This window comes from Simochromis diagramma, unplaced genomic scaffold, assembly GCF_900408965.1.
Source record: "Simochromis diagramma unplaced genomic scaffold, fSimDia1.1 OVJJ01000317.1, whole genome shotgun sequence".
In the NCBI taxonomy this organism is placed as follows: Eukaryota; Metazoa; Chordata; class Actinopteri; order Cichliformes; family Cichlidae; genus Simochromis; species Simochromis diagramma.
Window position 1 is genome coordinate 627,055 of NW_024386994.1, and position 18,678 is coordinate 645,732.

At 41.1% G+C, this 18,678-nt stretch overlaps 2 protein-coding genes and 1 long non-coding RNA gene across 4 annotated transcripts in view; 2 read left to right on the forward strand and 1 right to left on the reverse strand.

The window, feature by feature from the left end:
• The first annotated feature begins 1,032 nt into the window (after positions 1-1,032).
• LOC120739077 (equilibrative nucleoside transporter 2) lies at positions 1,033-13,244 on the forward strand. The gene is made up of 13 exons (XM_040040744.1): positions 1,033-1,221; positions 6,429-6,485; positions 6,636-6,717; positions 6,860-7,005; positions 7,530-7,669; positions 7,766-7,900; positions 8,121-8,218; positions 8,564-8,633; positions 9,085-9,272; positions 9,382-9,487; positions 9,623-9,708; positions 10,316-10,515; positions 11,296-13,244. The coding sequence occupies exons 2-13, from the start codon at positions 6,454-6,456 to the stop codon at positions 11,405-11,407; spliced, it is 1,395 nt and encodes a 464-aa protein (XP_039896678.1). The 5' UTR covers positions 1,033-1,221; positions 6,429-6,453; the 3' UTR covers positions 11,408-13,244.
• Positions 13,245-15,169: 1,925 nt separating this feature from the next.
• LOC120739078 (serine/threonine-protein phosphatase PP1-beta catalytic subunit) overlaps positions 15,170-18,678 on the reverse strand; it is a 31,546-nt gene continuing 28,037 nt past the window's right edge. For both annotated transcript variants that reach the window (XM_040040746.1, XM_040040745.1), the window contains 3 exons: positions 17,157-17,308; positions 16,794-16,928; positions 15,170-15,725 (listed from right to left, as the gene is read on the reverse strand). In XM_040040746.1, the coding sequence (XP_039896680.1) occupies positions 15,621-15,725; positions 16,794-16,928; positions 17,157-17,308 (392 nt within the window). In that variant the 3' untranslated portion in view covers positions 15,170-15,620. The remainder of the gene's footprint in view (positions 15,726-16,793; positions 16,929-17,156; positions 17,309-18,678) is intronic.
• LOC120739082 lies at positions 15,665-16,914 on the forward strand. Its single transcript, XR_005697118.1, has 2 exons — positions 15,665-15,774; positions 15,939-16,914. It is a non-coding gene; the product is annotated as an uncharacterized LOC120739082 (long non-coding RNA).

The window sequence follows — 18,678 nt, forward strand, 5'->3', positions numbered from 1 at the left end:
AGCACCCTGAGGTTGTATGCTAAGGGGAAGGAAGGAGGCCGGGGACTGATGAGTGTGAGCACTACGGTTCAGGATGAGACAACAAGCATTCACAAAGTAAGATGGCCCCAACCGACCGCGTGCTCAGTGAATATCTCAGGCAAACCCGAGGAAGAGGAGGCACCATCATGGAAGGACAGGGAATTATTTTTTTTTAGAGGCTGGTGAAACTGTTGGGGATTCAAAATTTTAAAATTAAAGGCACACTGAACCAGCATGGCTATCACAGCATCTTGAAGTGACATGCCATCCCATCCAGTTTGCATTTAGTTGGACCATCATTTACTTTTCAACAGGACAATGACCCCAAAAGCTCATCTAGAGAATGCCAAGAGTGTGCAAAGCAAAGGGTGGCTATTTTGGAAAATCTAAAACATGTTTTGAGTTATTTCACACTTTTTTGTTTGTTACATAATTAGGTGTTCATTCATAGATTTCATGCCTTTACTGAGAATCTACAATGTAAATAAAGAAAATAAATTAAATGAGAAGGTGTCCAAACGTTTGACTGATAGTATATATATATGTGTATAAAACATGCCTCTTCAGCTATAGCATGTAAGTTAACCAGAGGAAATAAACTAAAATAATACTTTACCCGGACATGTCGTTCCTCTTTTCATAGAAGAAAAAAAGATCAGCTAAGAGCTGGGTGTTACCATCGCAGTTGTGTTTGTCATTTTTTCTGTACATTTATTCATATAAACGTGAAATAGATATTACGGTCTCAAAAAATTGCAAAGCTCTCATCCACCCTAAACTGAGCTTTGATTTAAAGTTGTGTGGACTGCTTTAGCCCCCCCCCCCCCAACTCCCCAACAAACCCTGTAATAATATAAGTCAGTTGTAAATTGAAAAATCAGAGTAGCACTAATAATTGAGCCTCTTTGTTTAATTAATTTTATTAAAACAGCACTATTAATTCAGCGTGTCAAACGAGATGTGCTGAAACAGTAGAGCTGAAATGCAGTAGGGCACACCGGAAGTGCTTTTTGCCTCTTTTTTTAAGGAGGCGGGTTGTGCCGGTTATTGTGCTATAAAATGCATAGTGGCACGATTTCTACATTTCCCGCCATGTGAATGGACAACAAACATATATGTTTGGACCCTCTGGCTCACTGAACCTTTCCGCGAACAGCAGGCACACTATGTTAACAGCGTGACGGCAGCATCGGTTTTTCGGTGAGTGTTTCACGCTTGTAGGTCACGTTAGCTGGCACTGTGTTAGCTTACTGCTGTTTTGTGATGAGAGCTTCCCTCTTGTCTCTTGTAACGTGCGTCTACCGAGTACAAACTGATGCATCACTATCGAGACTAACCGCAGTGTTCAACATAATATCTTTACTTAAGCTTAAAATTATTATTCGTTTGGTGTGTCTGGTAAACCGAGCAGGTGTATTTTCATATCTGTTGGATTAAAAGCGGAGTCCCTCGTCCAGTAAAGATCATATTTGACGGGAGTTTACCTCTTTGAATAATGTAGTTACTACAGCGTAGTAAGTAACTACTGACCCAGATAATGAAGAAAAATGTGTTTTACAGTCTGGAGTGAAATGAACTCGGGCTGAATGTCTTTGAGTAAAAGTGGTTGAATCTGCGTTATCGCGTGATAACCGAATTTAACCAGGTAGTACTTAGTTGAGGGTGACAAGGGCACATACGTTTGGTTTTCTGGTGTGAATGGCTGCTGCCATGTGCGCACATGGTCAGATTACAGTAAGAATGCCCCTGTGACTCAATACGGAAGCCATGCAGGTGTTACACCTTATAGTACTGTGCGATAGTAGAGCGTGTCCGCGTATTGACCGTCGGGCTTTGTGTTTCAGCCCATTGGGTTGAAAATAAAATAAAATAATGGGTACATAAAAAGTTAGCTTATGTCAGCACTTAATAAACTGAAATTTTCAGTTCAGTTTTTTATAATTGAATATTTTCTGTTTGTTTTTCTGTTTGATTATTAGTAAGTTTGTGTTATCATCTTTGTGGGATTCTTTAGTACTCTTAGTTGCAGTTACTGTTAGTATGAGAGTATTAGTTTGATTAGGTTTTCCCTTTTTGTCTTTGTTGTTTCCTTATATTAAGTTTAAACAGATTTTTTTAGATACCCTGAAAGACCACAATTGGTCACCTTGCAGGAATCTAGTGTCTGAGCTTCTGATGGTGAGACGGTCGAATATCTTCATCCGTCTGAGGAATCTGCTCTTAGTCCAAATGATTTACATTCCCCTGTGAGTCAACACGAAGAGGTCCAGGAAAGAAGAGAAGTATGCGCCTATTTGATAGACACATACTTCAGTTCAATAGACAGACACATCAGTCCTTTCCTTTCCATAGTTATGCTTCTAATTGCTTTTAAACGCTTACATTTTGAGAGCTGTGTGTCAGAAGGGATACAGTTCCCTCAGGGTTTGTTGTACGTTGATTACACTTAAATACAAGACGAGACTTGACAGATGAATGTTATCCTGTGTGAGGTTTAAGGGCCAGATTGTCTAGACTTAGGATTTGTTATTACAGACAACAGAAGCAGCTCGTGACAAATAAAACTGACTCTGTAGTTCCCAAATGTCTTGACCTAATTTGGCCCGATTGGTTTGGTTTCGTTTATTTGATGTATTTTCACTGAGCGTAACCATTTATAAGGAAGAGCTGCGTTTTTTGGGGTTTTTTTTCTATTCTTGACTTTAAAAAAAAGATTCATGCTTGCACCATTTCACCTACAGAGCTTAGTTGTACCTGACCTCAGCTGTTGCTTATAAGTAGCTCCTTGTGCTGTGTAACTCTGGAGGTGTTTGTGAAGGAGCAGGACAGAATACCATTACGGCTTTTTTTCATGGCTTCTCCTGTGCCCCAGCATCTCGACATAGCTGGCCCGAAGGTGTCTTTAAGATGTTTATTGATGTCTGACAGTGAAAGAAATAAAGCGCGTGTGAATGCATTACTTAAGTAAATTACGTATATTGGAAAGCCTTCGTTGCAGTGTTTTGAGTAACTTGGATATCTGGAGACAGATTAGGTTTTGTCCCAAAATGAAAAGGACACAAATATTGCTTTGGCGTTGCTAGGAGCAGAATAAATGCTTGTCAGCCAACATCAGCTGTTATCTTCAACACTCATATCCTGTTTAAATGCCTCCAAGCTCTCAAGCTAAACACTCAGAGTCTGGTACCAACTTCTGACTAATACTCAAATTATAGCTTCACCCCAGGGAGTGACTGCCTCATTGTAGCTGCTGGATTTGAAGCCTAGCTGTGTGTGAGCTGTGTTGGGCAGTTATTTACTTAAAGTTCACAGACCTGGGAGTGTCTGCGACTTGAGCAAAATGCCCCTCTTATCCTGCTTGTCCTACTTGTTTTTGAAGGTGAAAGAGGGCCGGGCACACCTGAATATTAAATGAGTCGTCAGCTCTTATATGTAAACCTGCCAAAACATTTCTTTAGGTTGTTTTTGGGCTTTATAAATTATTTTACTAGTTGACGTCCAGCTTTTATTTATGTTTGCTGTTTTTAAGTGTTTCTGTCCTTTCGTCGCCCTACACATGTAATTTCTTTCTTAGTCTTACAAGTTTAGGCGCTGACAGTATCGTGTTTGTGAGCGATCTGCAGTCTCTTCATTGATCGGGTCCTGTGACCGGAGCGTTTGATAACCACCTAGTGTTTTTGTTTCCTGCTCATTGTGGAGATTGATTATTTCATCGAAAGAAACGAGTAACATCAGCACAGACTAAATACACTTCCTGTGTTTCGCAACAGTGGGCATACACGTGATTTCAGCAGCTGAGAAGTAGCTTATCAATGAAACCAGCTGAGCTGCTGATGAGACATGTAGACCTAGAAAAGGTCGTGTGACCCTATTGCTGTATGTCTGCTTCAAGCCTCGACTTTAAATGACCCCTGGACGTGTTTGTATCACTGTGCCCTTGATGGGACACGTGGCACACCCAACACAGTGTACAGAGAACAGTGTGTACTTGTAAATTGTACCTCTAGATGTTTTTAATTAACTTTGAAGGTGCCGCCAGGTAGTCATTGTCGAACCGCAGCATGGTGATCATCTGAGGCATTTTTACCTGCATGTCTTTCGCAATATGTTTGAAAATATGAAGCTGGCAGCTTTTTATGGCCCCATGACTTTAGCCTTGTTCATGATTTACCAGTTCAGTTTAATTAGTTCTGCTCCGCTGCTTAAAAAGTCCTGTTTGGTTGGACTGTAACGACTCTGACCAGGCTGATTTAGTGAATGATGGCTTTTGAAAGCTCTGTCACTGAGGGAAGAGGGCAGAGGGTGTTCAACCAACTGTCTCACCAGGGAGGAAGCACACATGGATTTTTTTATCTTATCTAACAAAGCGAGGAGTAGACTGGCTTTTAACCCAGCCATTTATAGACGATCAAGGACACTCATAATAGTGAGGACCTATAACTCAACTGTAACAGTGGTTTGTTGGTCTGTCACACCTGCCTTTGTTGGAAGGAGGTGTCAAAAACAAGTTTTACAGATGAAAACCAAACCATGACAAAGAAGTGTAAATGAAACTCGGCGGGGGGGGAAAAAGAATAGACCATACTACATCCTCCTTCACAGCTGCATAACAAACAGCCTGGTCCTCCAGGAAATCAACGCAAGCTGCTTCTGAATCTGTCTCTTGCCTTATTAGAAAGAAATACGACTGTGCTGTAAAACTAAGAATTATAGCTGTATGAATAAGAATTAGACATCCTGTCATAAGGATCGCCAAAGTCACCCTGATCCTTGATACAACACAGTATTAGTCAAGACTGGATTAGGGGAACATTACGAGTATTTATGGCAGTGAGAGAGAAATTAAACATGCCAGTGTCAGATTTTAGGGCCACTGAAACACAGTCTGTCCAAACGGCAACAACAGGCATTTAATTAGGCACAGGGTGTTAGACTGACTTCCCTAAGGGGCCCAACAGGAACTGAGAATCAGGTCGGAGGTCACACATGTAGTTTATTGTCCTGCCTTCATGTGAAATGTGTGACCCATATTGCTTTTGTCATGTACTCTGTGGTCTGGGTAAAGCATTCAGCCAGTCATCCAGAAGCAGAATAGCCATTATCAGTGTTTTTAGTTAAGCAACATTATTGCATTCTGATTACACTCATAAAAAAGTCTCATGCAGCCAGTTTTAAAGCCTGAATATGATGGCATCTGCAGTATGTGGCCTTTTAATAAAACCAAATATATCCTGATGTAAACGAGGTATCCTTTTTTGGTTCTTTGAACATCACAACCCAGTAACCTCTCAGCCGTAAATGGCTGCTGTTGTCACACTGCCAGGTGGGCAGGTGGTGCGGAAAGAGTAAATGAAGAGCAAATCCCAGCAGGTTTATAGTCTTTAGTGCTGTTTCTGTTATTATCCTCCCATGATGAATGATACTGTATCTAAAAGATAAAGTATCGTCTTTGTTGCTTTATCGTTTGGATATGCCCGTCCAATATTTACAGCTCTGCTTTTAATTTAGTAGCGGCATGAGTGATGTGGTAATGATTATGTCAGCCAGTGAAGTACATTTTCATTACCATTACAGAAAAGAGATGAATATTGTGTTTAATTTTTTTGTGTTTATTGAATTTAAAAAAGTGAGTTTAGAAAACAAACAGTGGAGCAGCCTTACATGTCCTCCTGTGAGTGAGTGGAAATGGCTTTTTCCAGTGAGAACTCAATACCTGCCAGTCCTCCCCGAGGCTGTACTGCAGTCATTTGTGTGTACACAAGGTGTGAAGTCAAATTCATGACTAACAGTGGACACATTGGAGAGAGGCTGAACTTGTTCCAGCTGCTGCTGCTGTTTCCATCGCCTCTATTGAAAATCGTTGAAATTGCACTTAGTCGTGTTGTTTAATTAGATGTATGCACTCCTGTCATTCATGGCTGCTTACACCACATGCTGCTAGGTTCATTCTTATGTCACATGACGTGGTTAAGTCAAAGTAACTTTAACCCAGAAAGTAACGAGGAATGTCAAAGTCATTTTACATGCTGCAGCCCACTTCGATCTCAAGCGGGAGTGAAACTCTGCTTTATGTCACAAACAGAAGTTTACCTACATATTTAACCCCTGACACAGATGGAGAGAAGTGTGTCAACCGAATGTTGCTGTAGTAAATGAAGAAAAAAAAAATCTGTCAGTAAGGCTTAAATTATAAGATGTAAATGTGTGACATGTATGTACTATACAGCGTCTCGAGAGCCGGTTGTATTTGGCCAGCCCCTCACAGCCTCTCGCCAGTATTTAAACACATTCCTGCATTACTTATGAGTGAAACCTTGGCAGAAGAGTGTCGAGCACACAAACAGCATTTTTTCCTGACTTTGGAAACGTGGCTGACCCTTTTTTTTTTTCTCTCCCACTGCCCGTAGAGTCTAAACAAACTCCGACACCAGGATGAAACGACGAACAGACGCCCCTCAGGACCGGTGAGTTACACAAACAGCAGCAGCTTTCACTTCCCATTCGTTTTGCTCTCAGCCACAGTTTCTGTGCATGACATCTAAACATGTTTTGTTGCATAAGGGGACACAAGATTTCACCAATATTCATGCACCATCCATTTTCCCCATCTACAGATACTACACGGTGGGAGTCATGTTCTTCATCCTCGGCCTGGGAACGCTGCTGCCATGGAATTTCTTCATGACAGCTTCACTGGTAAAAACAAGACCTCACAAAATCTGACACAATATGAAGCATATGCTGGGTTTTCAGTGATAATATATTTTGTATTTTATACGTCAGATGTAGCTTTGTTGTCGTATTTTTGAATGAAAAGCCCTGCGTTTGTGGTGTGTAGTACTTCCAACGTCGACTGGAGACAAATGAATCGAGCAACGGGACCAAGGTCGTCCGCAAAGAGTACTACTTCAACAACTGGATGACTCTGCTGTCTCAGCTGCCTCTGCTGCTATTTACCCTGCTCAACTCCTTCCTCTACCCGAGGTCAGTGACTGTGTTAAAGCGCTTTCAAACATGCAGATCATCCTTTCTGATGATCTGGCTGCACTTGAACATGTCACCTTTATGTCTGAATCAGCAGCTTAGTTATTTGTCTTTAAGTAATGGCAGTAGGAATCTGATTATACCTAATAACACGTTTCTCTCTTTTAACATAACACAAGTCTGAAGGTCATGCAGTCACATTAATGAACACATCTTTAGCCCAAAAAACAGATAACAGAAAGCCTTGTTGCCATGGTGTCGTGAGAAATCTCTGATCCTATACTATATTATTTGTCACATGAACTTTTCGTGAATGTCTGCCGCTCTAACAGACGGATGTTTATTGCCTATTAGAGGACGACGATGTGTTGAAGTTGATTTGCTTCGACACATCGTCGTCCTTACAGGATGTCTGTTTCCCGATGGTGCTCTGTAAAAGTATACTCAGACTGTTGCTCTGTGGTATATTTTATGCTCTGTTAGATCCTTCATGGTTAACTGTGTTGTAACTGTGTGTGTTTCAGGATATCGGAGGCGATACGTATCGCAGGTAGCCTTGTTTTCATCCTGCTGCTCTTCATCCTCACAGCAGTTTTGGTCAAAGTGCCCATGGAGGAAGACTGCTTCTTCTCGGTCACCATGGCTACTATCTGGTTCATCAACTGTAAGTCAGTGTGCTTCTATGTATATGTGGGAGACAGATGTGTTTGAGTGATAAGATGCTACAATAAAAGCCCCCTTTTTTTTCTTCCCTCGTCAGCGTTTGGTGCCGTGCTGCAGGGCAGTCTGTTCGGTCTTGTGGGGATGCTGCCTCAGAAGTACAGCAGCATCTTCATGAGTGGCCAGGGCCTCGCTGGGACATTCGCTGCCATCGCCATGCTAATAGCCATAGGAAGTGAGTCACTTACAAGCCACACAAGTGGGCTCCTAATCCTCAGTTGCTTGGTAACCAAGGGCATTGAAAATCAACGGGAGCAATCAGCATGACACCGCACAGCACACTGCTTTCAAAGAAACCTGAGCACACTTGGTTTTGTTGAATGTTTTTTTTTTTCTCTTTTATTTCTGTCCCAGAATGCTTCAGTAACTCTGCTTTGTGTGCGTTTGTCACTCAGGTAAAACGGACCACGAAACGGCAGCTTTGGGTTACTTCATCACGCCGTGTGTGGGGACGTTGCTCACACTCTTCAGCTACTTGATGCTGCCACGCCTGGTCAGTCAGCTGTCCTCTCAGCATAACTGCATTACCCACAATCTATCTGACCTCACCTATACAAACTCTCCACACATAAGTTTGTATGCAGATGAACCTGGATGTGGGCATTTGTAGCATTTTTCGACTGCAAGTGTCAAACTGTCACGTCTGAGTAAACAGAATATATAAAGTATATAAAGATGGATGTTGAACACACAGTGGTTTTGGACTTTGTATCACAAGTGCTCACTGGCATCCTAAGTGAATCCATTATAGTATAAACTTGATTGCAAAACCTAATGTTTATTATATTTTGATACTTCAGCTGCTTGACTTTTGTGTTGTGTTTTTGTTTTCATGCAGGGGTTTGCTCAGTATTATTTGAAAAAAAGCAGCACGTACGAGGCAGACACCACAGACGAGCTGCTGAAAGGTAAGCTTTGGCTACACAAACAACTCTTCACCATCGCTGAATTAATGCCATTCCTTTCCAAGCTGCGCCACACGCTGAACACCAGAAGCCTTAAAATCTGTCAGACGTTACTGTGACAGTGAGCGAACGTTTGTTTGCTTTTCGACTCAGTTCACAATTCTGTCCCTCGCAGTCTGGTTGAATCAAATCAATTCAGTGGAACATTATCTCATTAAGTCAGTTTACCCTCTGTTTATCCAATTAGACGGTGCCTAACAAAGATGGGTTTGTGAGGCTCACACAGCCTCCTGCTTTTTATGAATGCTAAAAAGCCCATAGAGGTCCAATTAGTCATAATTCACTCAACCAGATCCCACATTTGAAACATTACCTTTGAGCAGATATTGAATAATAATGTTTTTGTGTGAAAGTGAAACAGCGGAAGTGAGGCTTTATATACATTCAATTGCAGAAAGCAGCATGGTGGAAAATGGCAAGCTGGCCGAGCACGTTAACGGATCAGCAATCGGCAACTCGGCCAAAGGTAGCAGCGTCGCCGAGGCCGAGCCGAGGTCTGATGGAACCAAGCAGGCCTTCCTGCCCCTGGAGCAGGTTGAGAGGGGGAAAGCCAAGGCCTCGGTTATAGAGGTCTTTAAAAAGGTACCCTCGTGTTAGTCGTCGGTTTGATTTAAGTTGAAACAATTTAGATCAGTTCATTGTCTGCAAATATTAAAATACTAAATAAATAAATCCATGTCCTCGTTTTCAGATCTGGGTGATGGCGCTCTGCGTCACCTTCGTTTTCACAGTCACTCTGTCTGTGTTCCCTGCCATCACCGTAGATGTGAAAACTACATCCGAAGGAGAAAACTGGGGTAAGACCGAACACTTCGCTTCAGTACAGCTGCGCTCAACATCCATTTAGCGGATGGCAACAGATACAGTGCATCTCTTTTGTAGCCTTCCTATCGTGATATACAAATGTATCTTTGTACTCATTCTTTCTTCAGAGAGCTATTTTATTTCGGTGTGCTGCTTCCTCATTTTCAATATTAACGACTGGCTCGGCCGGACCATCACCACAAAGATACGCTGGGTAGGTTTCCATATGTCATTTATGTTTCTGTCTGATGCCAGACTGGACTTATTATATATTTCATCAGCAAAAAACTGAGCTGTTCTCTTTCATTCATTCATTGTTTGCTTTTTTTTAATATGACAAACATGTATGTATATATAGCAAATATGAAACAAACAAGGAGGAAAATCTTTTACTGTGTATTGATGCACAAAATTGTGCTTAAATGTAGATTTTAGCACGTTATATAAAAGCTTTTAGCACAAACGCCCAGAGCGCACTCACCACAAGGCTTGTCATTCTGAGGCGACTCCTGAATCCAGCTGAATCCAGATGAATGTGTTATCCTGAGCTGGAGGTTTCTTCCTGTTAAAAGGGGCGTTTTTCCTTCCCACTGTCACCAAATGCTTGCTAAAAGGAGGTCGTTTGATTGTTAGGGTTTTTGGTCACTGGTGCTAAATGACATAGCCACATATTTGCTCCAGTAAGCTTCAGACAGCAGTAGGTGCACTGCATCTTCTTTTAGTGATATTTTGGATTTCCTGAATGAGCGTAAATCAGAATACTAGCACGCTTTTAACCAGTTTCACGTCTTCATGTATTCTCCTACATGTCTCCTCTGCAGCCCTCTAAAGAGTCCCGTCTCTTCCCGGTGCTGGTGATCTCCAGAGTCGTGTTCATCCCTCTGCTGATGTTCTGTAATGTCCAGAGCCGCAACTACCTTCCTGTTTTATTTGAACACGACGCAGCATTTTCTGTCATCATGGTTTTCTTCTCTCTGTCCAGCGGCTACTTCGTCTGCCTGTCCATGTCCTACGCGCCACAGTGAGTACAGCGTCGACACATTCAGAGGTTACACGATCACTCCGCAGACAGCTGCAGGACTGTGTTCTGATTCTTGTCATGTGGACATGTTTTGGTTGTTTATTATTGGAATTTGGGACCAAAAGATTTACAGTTTATTAAACAGTGTTGTGTTTTTGTGTTGTTTTGGAGCTCATGCTGTGTTTACGGAGTCTGTAACAGCTTAGTGTAATCGCCTTTTACAGCTTCTGAAATTCATCTGCATAACTGTGGTGTAGTCTTTCAAATCTGTATGCCTGTTTTGGACACAACTTTGTATGTGGAAGCATATGGAAATGTTCACACATGCAAAATTACCCCTGAGTTATGAAACATGCTGTTATGTTAGTGAGTCATTCTAAATCCATGGGTTTGTGCTTTGTGTCTGCAATCAGCATACTGCCACGCCTCATGTACCCATGCAGGGGTTTCATTTAAGGTGAAGTGGAGAAACTGGCGAGGATGCTGTAAGGAAGACATGAAGACTTATTTGTGTACCAGGAGCAAAAACTGTAACAAATAACAAGGAAAAAATGAGATAAGAGTACAGATTTTAAGGTGAAATCACAGAAATATGATTGCACCTTGTTATGCACACTTGAATTGGTAAGCGTTCTTGAGCTGTACCTGGATCACATGACCAAAGGGCACAGCAAGCTGAATGTCCACTAATGAATGTAGTGAAAGAGACCTGAAGCCACTGTGTGCTTTTTCAATGTTGTTGTGGTTCCTGAGGATTAAATACGTGATGTCTGCCTTCAGGTTGGTGGAGCCTAAAGACGCAGAGACTGCAGGAGCCCTCATGACCTTCTTCTTGGCTCTGGGTCTGTCCATAGGAGCTGCCCTGTCCTTCCCCCTGCGGAAGTTGATCTAGTTAAACACACACGAAGAGGAAAACGAATGCCCCCGTCTGGCCAACCTTTCTGTTTTGTTTTGTTTTTTTTCTTCCTGTTTCCTGCTTGCCTGGAAATGTGCCCCACAGTGAGACTGGAACAATCATGGCTGAAGAACTGCTACTGTTGGGAATTGTTAGCTTCACTTCGAAAAGAGAAAGGGAAATGCTTCATGTTACTGAAAAGAACTGCTGCTCATGTTACCTGCTGCTAATCTGAGAAACAGGTTGGAAACATTTCCTCCGTGGGAAGTCTTTTTTTTTTTTTTTTTTTTTTTTTCCTGATCACTGTTGTGCTTTTCTACATTTTGAGGTTTATTTATGTTTGAAAGAAAACAAAAACAAAAAAAGTTATTGGCACACATTACCCTGTGCCAATAACTTGTAGATAAAGGGAGACAGACTAATTTTTACGGCGGTCAGAAAGACTCTTGTATGATATACTGTAGGTCTTTTTTTCCACAGCTGAGACTGTGATATTTTCCTTTGTATTGAGGACTTGGCTGATGAGTTGTTTTTGTTTCCTTCCATTATTTCTGTAGTTTCTCTTCTTCAGGCCAGCAACTCCATAGTTTGAGCTGATGCTGCCCTCTGCTGGTCAAAAGTTTGAACTGACTTTTTTTTTCCTGCTTACAAACCTGAAAAGTTCTAAACATAGGAAATACTTATCTGTATTGCAATCAGGATGTAAAATGCTACTGAATGGCAGGGAGGTGGTTTATTTATTTGTTTGTTTTTTCAGGTAAATGAATTTTCTGTAGCTGTAACATAGGAATCAGATGTGATTGTTAGGGAAATGACGAGAAACTTACTCTTAATGCTGATTCGTCATTTTATTTGTTACTTTTTACCAATTTGAACTGTCAGATATTGGCCTTTGTAGACTGTGCCATGCTCCGCTTCCACACTGATTTTATAGTACTGCTCTTTGCTCAAATGTATCGAAGTGAACTGTTTAAAAAAAAAAAAAAAAAAAATTTAACATTAATGTTACACTTGGGTTACGTGCACTGAAGTGCTCGACAAGTCTCTGTTTTTGTTATCTTTCTGTAATTGAAGACTATAGAACGATGATGTGTTGAAATGTGTGTCGTTTCAAAGTGAGCGAAGGGCCGAGAGCTCAAGCTGGGAGAAATATTCACGTTTTGTTTTTTGTTTTTTTTATGCTGGATTTACATCCGACGGAAAATGAACCAACACAGGCCGTGTCGTCATCTTTAAATAGGAACCTAAAATAAGGAAACGTTGTGTCAATGCCACTTCAGCAGGTGTGCGTTGTGTTGCAGTGGAAAGCAAAGAGTGGCAATCAAGAACAAGAATGTCTTTACTGTTTTCTATAAACAATCTAAAGTGACTTGAAGTGAAGGCGTGCGTATTTCTCAGGCAGTGTGTAGCTCCACGTGACGGGCCTTAATACTACAACCCAATTTAAAATATTCATGTCTGCTCTGCAATACATTTAGTTTTGTGTTCTACATCCTTCTCTCTGACACACTGGTACATGATGTGCTCAACAGGAACAGATTTTTACTGAATTACTTGAGGGAAGGGACTTCATGCCTGTGTGTGTGTGTGTGTGTATGCGTGTGCGAATAAACTTATTTGACAGGTTGTGTGTTTGGTGTAGATTGTTCATTTGTATGTACAGTTACAGTCAGCAGGATCTTTTTCTACATCCAAAATAACAGGTAAGGGATTTGCTACAGTGTACATGTAAATGTAGTAAAAAAAAAAAAAAAAAAAAAGTAAGTCTACCACACAAGGTCCCTATTTGTCTGTTGTAACAATGCTTCGTGGTAATAAATCTTGATAAATCTTACACTTTTAAAGTCTATTCATTTCCCCTTGAAGTCTGAAAGAAGACACATTAGCTATTTAACCATTTATACATGTAAGAAACATGGACCTCAGTAGTGTGACCGTGAAGGCAACTTTGAGCAACTGAATCAAAAGTAGCCAATTTTTTTAACTGAAAAATAAACATTACAGCAGAAGAGCTTTAAAAAGGAAGAAGCAGGGGAAATAAAGGTTGTCTAAACAATAACATCCAGCTTATTCAGGAAGTCTTTCCATATTAGTTACATGTGCCATGAAAGCACATCTGTCTGTGCTCTGTTAAACCCTCTCTGACTCTTTATTTGGATTTGGAGTCTACTGGGGGAGGACTCAAGACCAGTCCTCTGGTTAAACATCACACATGGCAGAAAAAGGAGGAACGTTTTGTAGTAAATGATAAAAATTAACCCAAGTGAGGCATGAAGTTTACAATCCGAACAAAAGGAGGAACATCGTGGAAAAATAAATACAAACAAGGCATCCATCTGTAAAGTTTGAACCCATATTTTATTTACAACAATGTGGAAAATATTTAATGTTTAAACTGAGAAAAATTTCCCATTTTAAGCGAAATATAAGCTCACTTTGAGTTTGAGGTATTAGTACTTCAAAACAAATGAATTTGGAGACAGTGGCAACAAAAGGCTGGTAAGTGTTTTGTCTGTTCAAAAATTTCTTTGGGAACAGGTAAGTAACATGATTGGACTTTTTTTTTTTTTTACCGTTTAAGAGAAGCAAAGTTTCTCAGAAGTAAAGATGGCAGGGACGTTCACCAATCTACAAAAGAATGTGTACAAATTGTGGAATAATTTTAGAATAAAACTCCTCAGTCTAAAATTTTAAAGACTGAATATCGTCTACAGAACATAATATCAAAAGGAACAAGGTCAAAAACCAATATTGGATGTCTGTGATCTTCTGGCCCACAGACAACAATTCATTAAAAACAGGCCTGACTCCATCAGGGAAATCTCTGCGTGGGCTCAGGGCTTCAGTGTTCAGTGATTCCACCCACAAATGCAGGTTAAGGCTCTGTCATGCAAAGAAGTGTGTTAAAAATGATCCAGAAACACCATCTTCTCTCACCGAGGCAAAAAGCCCAACAGCTGGTCTTCAACATGTTTCCAGACATGCAGAATAAAGAAGGGATGCTACACAGCGGTAAGCTAACCAAACGTTTGAGATAATGTTGCTGCCATCAAACTCAAAAGGAGCCATTCTTCTTCTTCTTCTTAAAATGCTTCATTTTCTCAGATCACAATGCTAACATGTCCGATGCTGTTTCTGTTATAATAATAAAATAAGGGTTTGTGAGATTTGGAAAAAAAAAGTCATCTTTTTATTTACATTTTAGCATCTCAAGTCTTTCAGACTGAGGATTAAAGTAGAGCAGGTCAGATTATATCTGTGGGCCTCAGTGGTATAGTTTAACATGTGGCTTTAAAAGAATGCCTAACTCAGCTGAAATGGTTGAAACAAACAAACCAGTTCTTTGTTTCATGAATAACGTTCAGATTGAGCTGACTTTACAGAAATATAAATATGCCTTTATTTTACTTCAGCCGTTAAAGGTTTTATAGTCCAGGACGAGCAACAATACAACTTTCAGATAAAGAAGTGGCATACCAGACAAACTTGGGTTCCTCATACTTGAGAGAAGCCTTTACTTGCAGAAAAAGGAGCTCATTGTTCTTTAAAAATAAACGTAATCTGTGTTAGAAGAACCAGTTTAGCAGGAGACATTATCAGCCAGGCTAAGGCTAACTTTTAAACTGATCTAAGCCAACGAGATAGACGATCGCTGTAACTTTGAATTCACCGATATATTAAATTTGAGGATCTCTCCCTTGTTGTGGTGTTTGTGTCCCTTTGAGCTGGTTAGACTTCAAGAACCACACAGAGCCTGCACACATTTCTTCCCTGTATTATTTATTGAAAACCCAGCAGTTGCCATTAATACCTGTTGTGTCTGTACAGGCAGGGGGGGTAAGGAGATGTGGTAAACTAAATTAGCAGTCATTCTGTTCTCAAAAAAAGGAGAAGAAAAACGACACAGACAAAACAAAAACAAAAAAAGCACTCCGATATGCTGCAGAATGACCCCTTGTATTGTTTTCTCATTTCTCTTAACACTTTGTTTTAAAAATGTTACACAGATGCAGGGGGGCTGGGGGGGTGCACGGAGGAAGAAGGGTGACAGCAGTTCAGGGGATGAAAAATAAGGATGCAAATGAAAGTCTGATTTGGGTGTGTCTTTTAAAAGAGTTGCACTGATCCGCTCCTCTTCTGCCAAGTGTTGCCTTTACTTATTCTGTGTGGTGAAACACGAAACGGTGGTTGACGTCTCCGTGCCTCTGCTTCATCGTTTCTTTGGAGGTTGGGCTGTGCGGGGAGGAGTGACGGGTCGACCGGAGTTCATCCCTCCATACTGGTACTTGGCCTTCTTCTCAGACGGCTTCAGGATCTACAACACGCAAACAGAGCAGCGTTAGCTTCAACTTTCCTGCAGTGAGGTGATGGCGCTAACCACGACACTATAGGATTTTTAGATCGTCCCAGATGAACGATGATCAACGTGAAAAACTATTTTTTCAAGATGAAAAACATGAAAAAGTCAACATTTGTATGAACATCTTTATCGTTCAACACAGCCTAAAGCTTCTTGTAATTTCTTTAGTTTTCAGGAAAACTTCTCCAGGCTCCTTTAAGGACATCCTGCCACGTGTTTTGTCCGATTTCCTCAGTTTTAAGGACATTAAACAACACACTACATCAAGATATCCAGGTTTTTGGGCAGGAGGCCTCTAGGAATCAGCTTTGTGCAAAAATAATATTTTACGACTGTCAAATATTTTTCATAGATTCAACTAAAATAAATAGGAGCAAATTTTGTGTTTTTGGCCGTTAGTGACAACGTGCCTACAAATGAAAGCTGGCTGTTTGAATGATTCAAAGGTTAGTGTTGAAACGGCTCAACAGACAAACCTTCCTCTGAAGATGGTCAGATATAAGAACTGGACTAAAAATCAGAACAAAAGAACTAAATTTTAAACAAGTAAACTGGATAACTATCGCTCATGAACACTTAAAAACTAACAAGAAAGCCTGACTTCTTGGAAACAAAATATACAGAAATGAGTTTTGACTCCACACTTTTGCACAGCTATGTATATTGCAATTATATTCCAGTTAGCTCCTCGGTAGGTTGCTGGAGTTTGGGGGATTCTGTGGATGTGTTTAATTCTGCAGATAATGTCATTTATTCAGTCAAACGGTGCAAAGCAGGAAACATCAATAAAATTGCTTTGAATCATTTAGCACCATAGTGTGATCTCAACTTTTGCCTCTGCTCACTGGCTGTGTTTAACCATCACTTCTAATATAATTATTGATTACTCATTAAACAGGGATGAAAAGCACAGGATGGATGGATGAGAAGACATTCTGATTTTTACTGTGCTTCCTAACGGGGCTTCTCAGATGTAACCACAGATTATATCCATGTTTGGCTTTCAGTATTATGTCATCATACCTGAAAGGAGCACATCAGGGTTTCATCCACGCTCATCATGCCACCAGCGTTGTCGAACTCTCCACAGTAGTTGGGAGCTGAGAAGAGCGTCACAAGCTGCCGCTTGGCAAAGAACTCATAACCATCTTCTACCACCTGGGGGTGCCAGACACACAGATACCTGAAGGTGAACAACTGGCACTGCCCTCATACAAACACTCATCATAATCATGATCAGATTTAAAGTACTGTAGTACTTTATGCAGATATTGAAAGCTGAGGCACATGTTGCTAATGGATATGCATTTCCAAAAGTTTTCTGGATAGAGCGTTTGTTTTCTGTGCGGTTTAATGATTTTTATACCAAGTCGATGTGCATGTTACCTGGTGGGCTCTACAGATGAGATCCAGATCATGGCGATTGAGGAACTTGCTGACCACATCAGCTCCAAAGGTAAAGGAGACGCCGCGGTCGTTCTCTCCCCAGCCCTGGACGTCCTTGTCCGGGTCAGACCAGAGCAAGTCGCACAGCAGGCCTGGAGAGGATAATTCACAATGTGAAACATCTCAGCTGCCACACATTCATCTTCATTCTGAATCCAGCCCCTCTTAGACCACAGAAGATCAACTTTGTGTGTCTGGATGAGACATTCAGACTATAAATGTGACAGAGTCACCCTGAAAGACCATAAGAGGATCTGAGAGACAGCCGCTGCCAGGGTCTGAACACTGGTTGCCTTAAAAGGACAAGAGGCAGCAGCTTTAATGAGGAGGGGGGCAAAGGCACAAAAAGAAGCTTCGCTTGCCTTGGCTCACCACCACCGAGACTCAGTGTGTGTTCTGAAAAACTCTGAACCCAAGTCTAGCTAAAGAGTTACTGAAACGAGAGCTGCAGCACAAAGAGCATGAGGTGATGATGATAGATGAATGCCAGCAGATCTGATCAGACCTGACATTAAGACCAGAGCATATTCAGACATTAACTGGATTACAGGGACCTTAATCAGTGCTGTGTTTATCAGCAGTGGCAGAATCTCTACTGAGAATTAAAGCAACAGAAAAGTGAGGGCTAAGAGCAAGCAGTCATATCCTGAGGGTTATTTATGAAGCTTGATGAAGGTCTGACCTTTAGGAAGACTGCTACTTCAACAGGCTGTCACTGCACTTTGTGCAGAAATAAATCAATAAATAGTGTCCAGTGTAGGTGTTGGCGATTTCCTGCATTTAGCTGCATTTTTATGGAACAGTTGATACTTTTCTCTATTAATAGAGTGGAAATCCTTTTATTTAAGTGAATGAAAACAAAAACCCAAACAAGGCCAGAGCTGACATCTCAGTGTTTACTGGAAAACACTACCAAGTCTAAACATTTCCCTCATTCATTTTTCCTCCTGAAGCAACAGCTTTTTGTATTAATGGCTCCAAACATCCAGTGAGTCTGACATCAGCCTGCTTTCGTGTAAAAGTAGAATGGGAGGCAGCCTTCAGTTTTCAGGCCCCTCGTCTATGGAACCAGTTTGGATTTGGGAGACAGACACTATCTCTACTTTTAAGATTAGGCTTAAAACTTACATTTTTGCTAAAGCATATAGTTAGGGCTGGATCAGGTGACCCTGAATCCTCCCTTAGTTATGCTGCAATAGGTGTAGACTGCTGGGGGATTCCTATGATGCATTGAGTTTTTCCTTTTCAGTCACCTTTCTCACTCACTATGTGTTAATAGACCTCTCTGCATTGAATCATATCTGTCATTAACCTCTGTCTCTCGTCCACAGCATGTCTTTATCCTGTCTTCCTTCTCTCACCCCAAGCGGTCGCAGCAGATGGCCCCACCCCTCCCTGAGCCTGGTTCTGCTGAAGGTTTCTTCCTGTTAAAGGGGAGTTTTTCCTTGCTCATAGGGGGGGG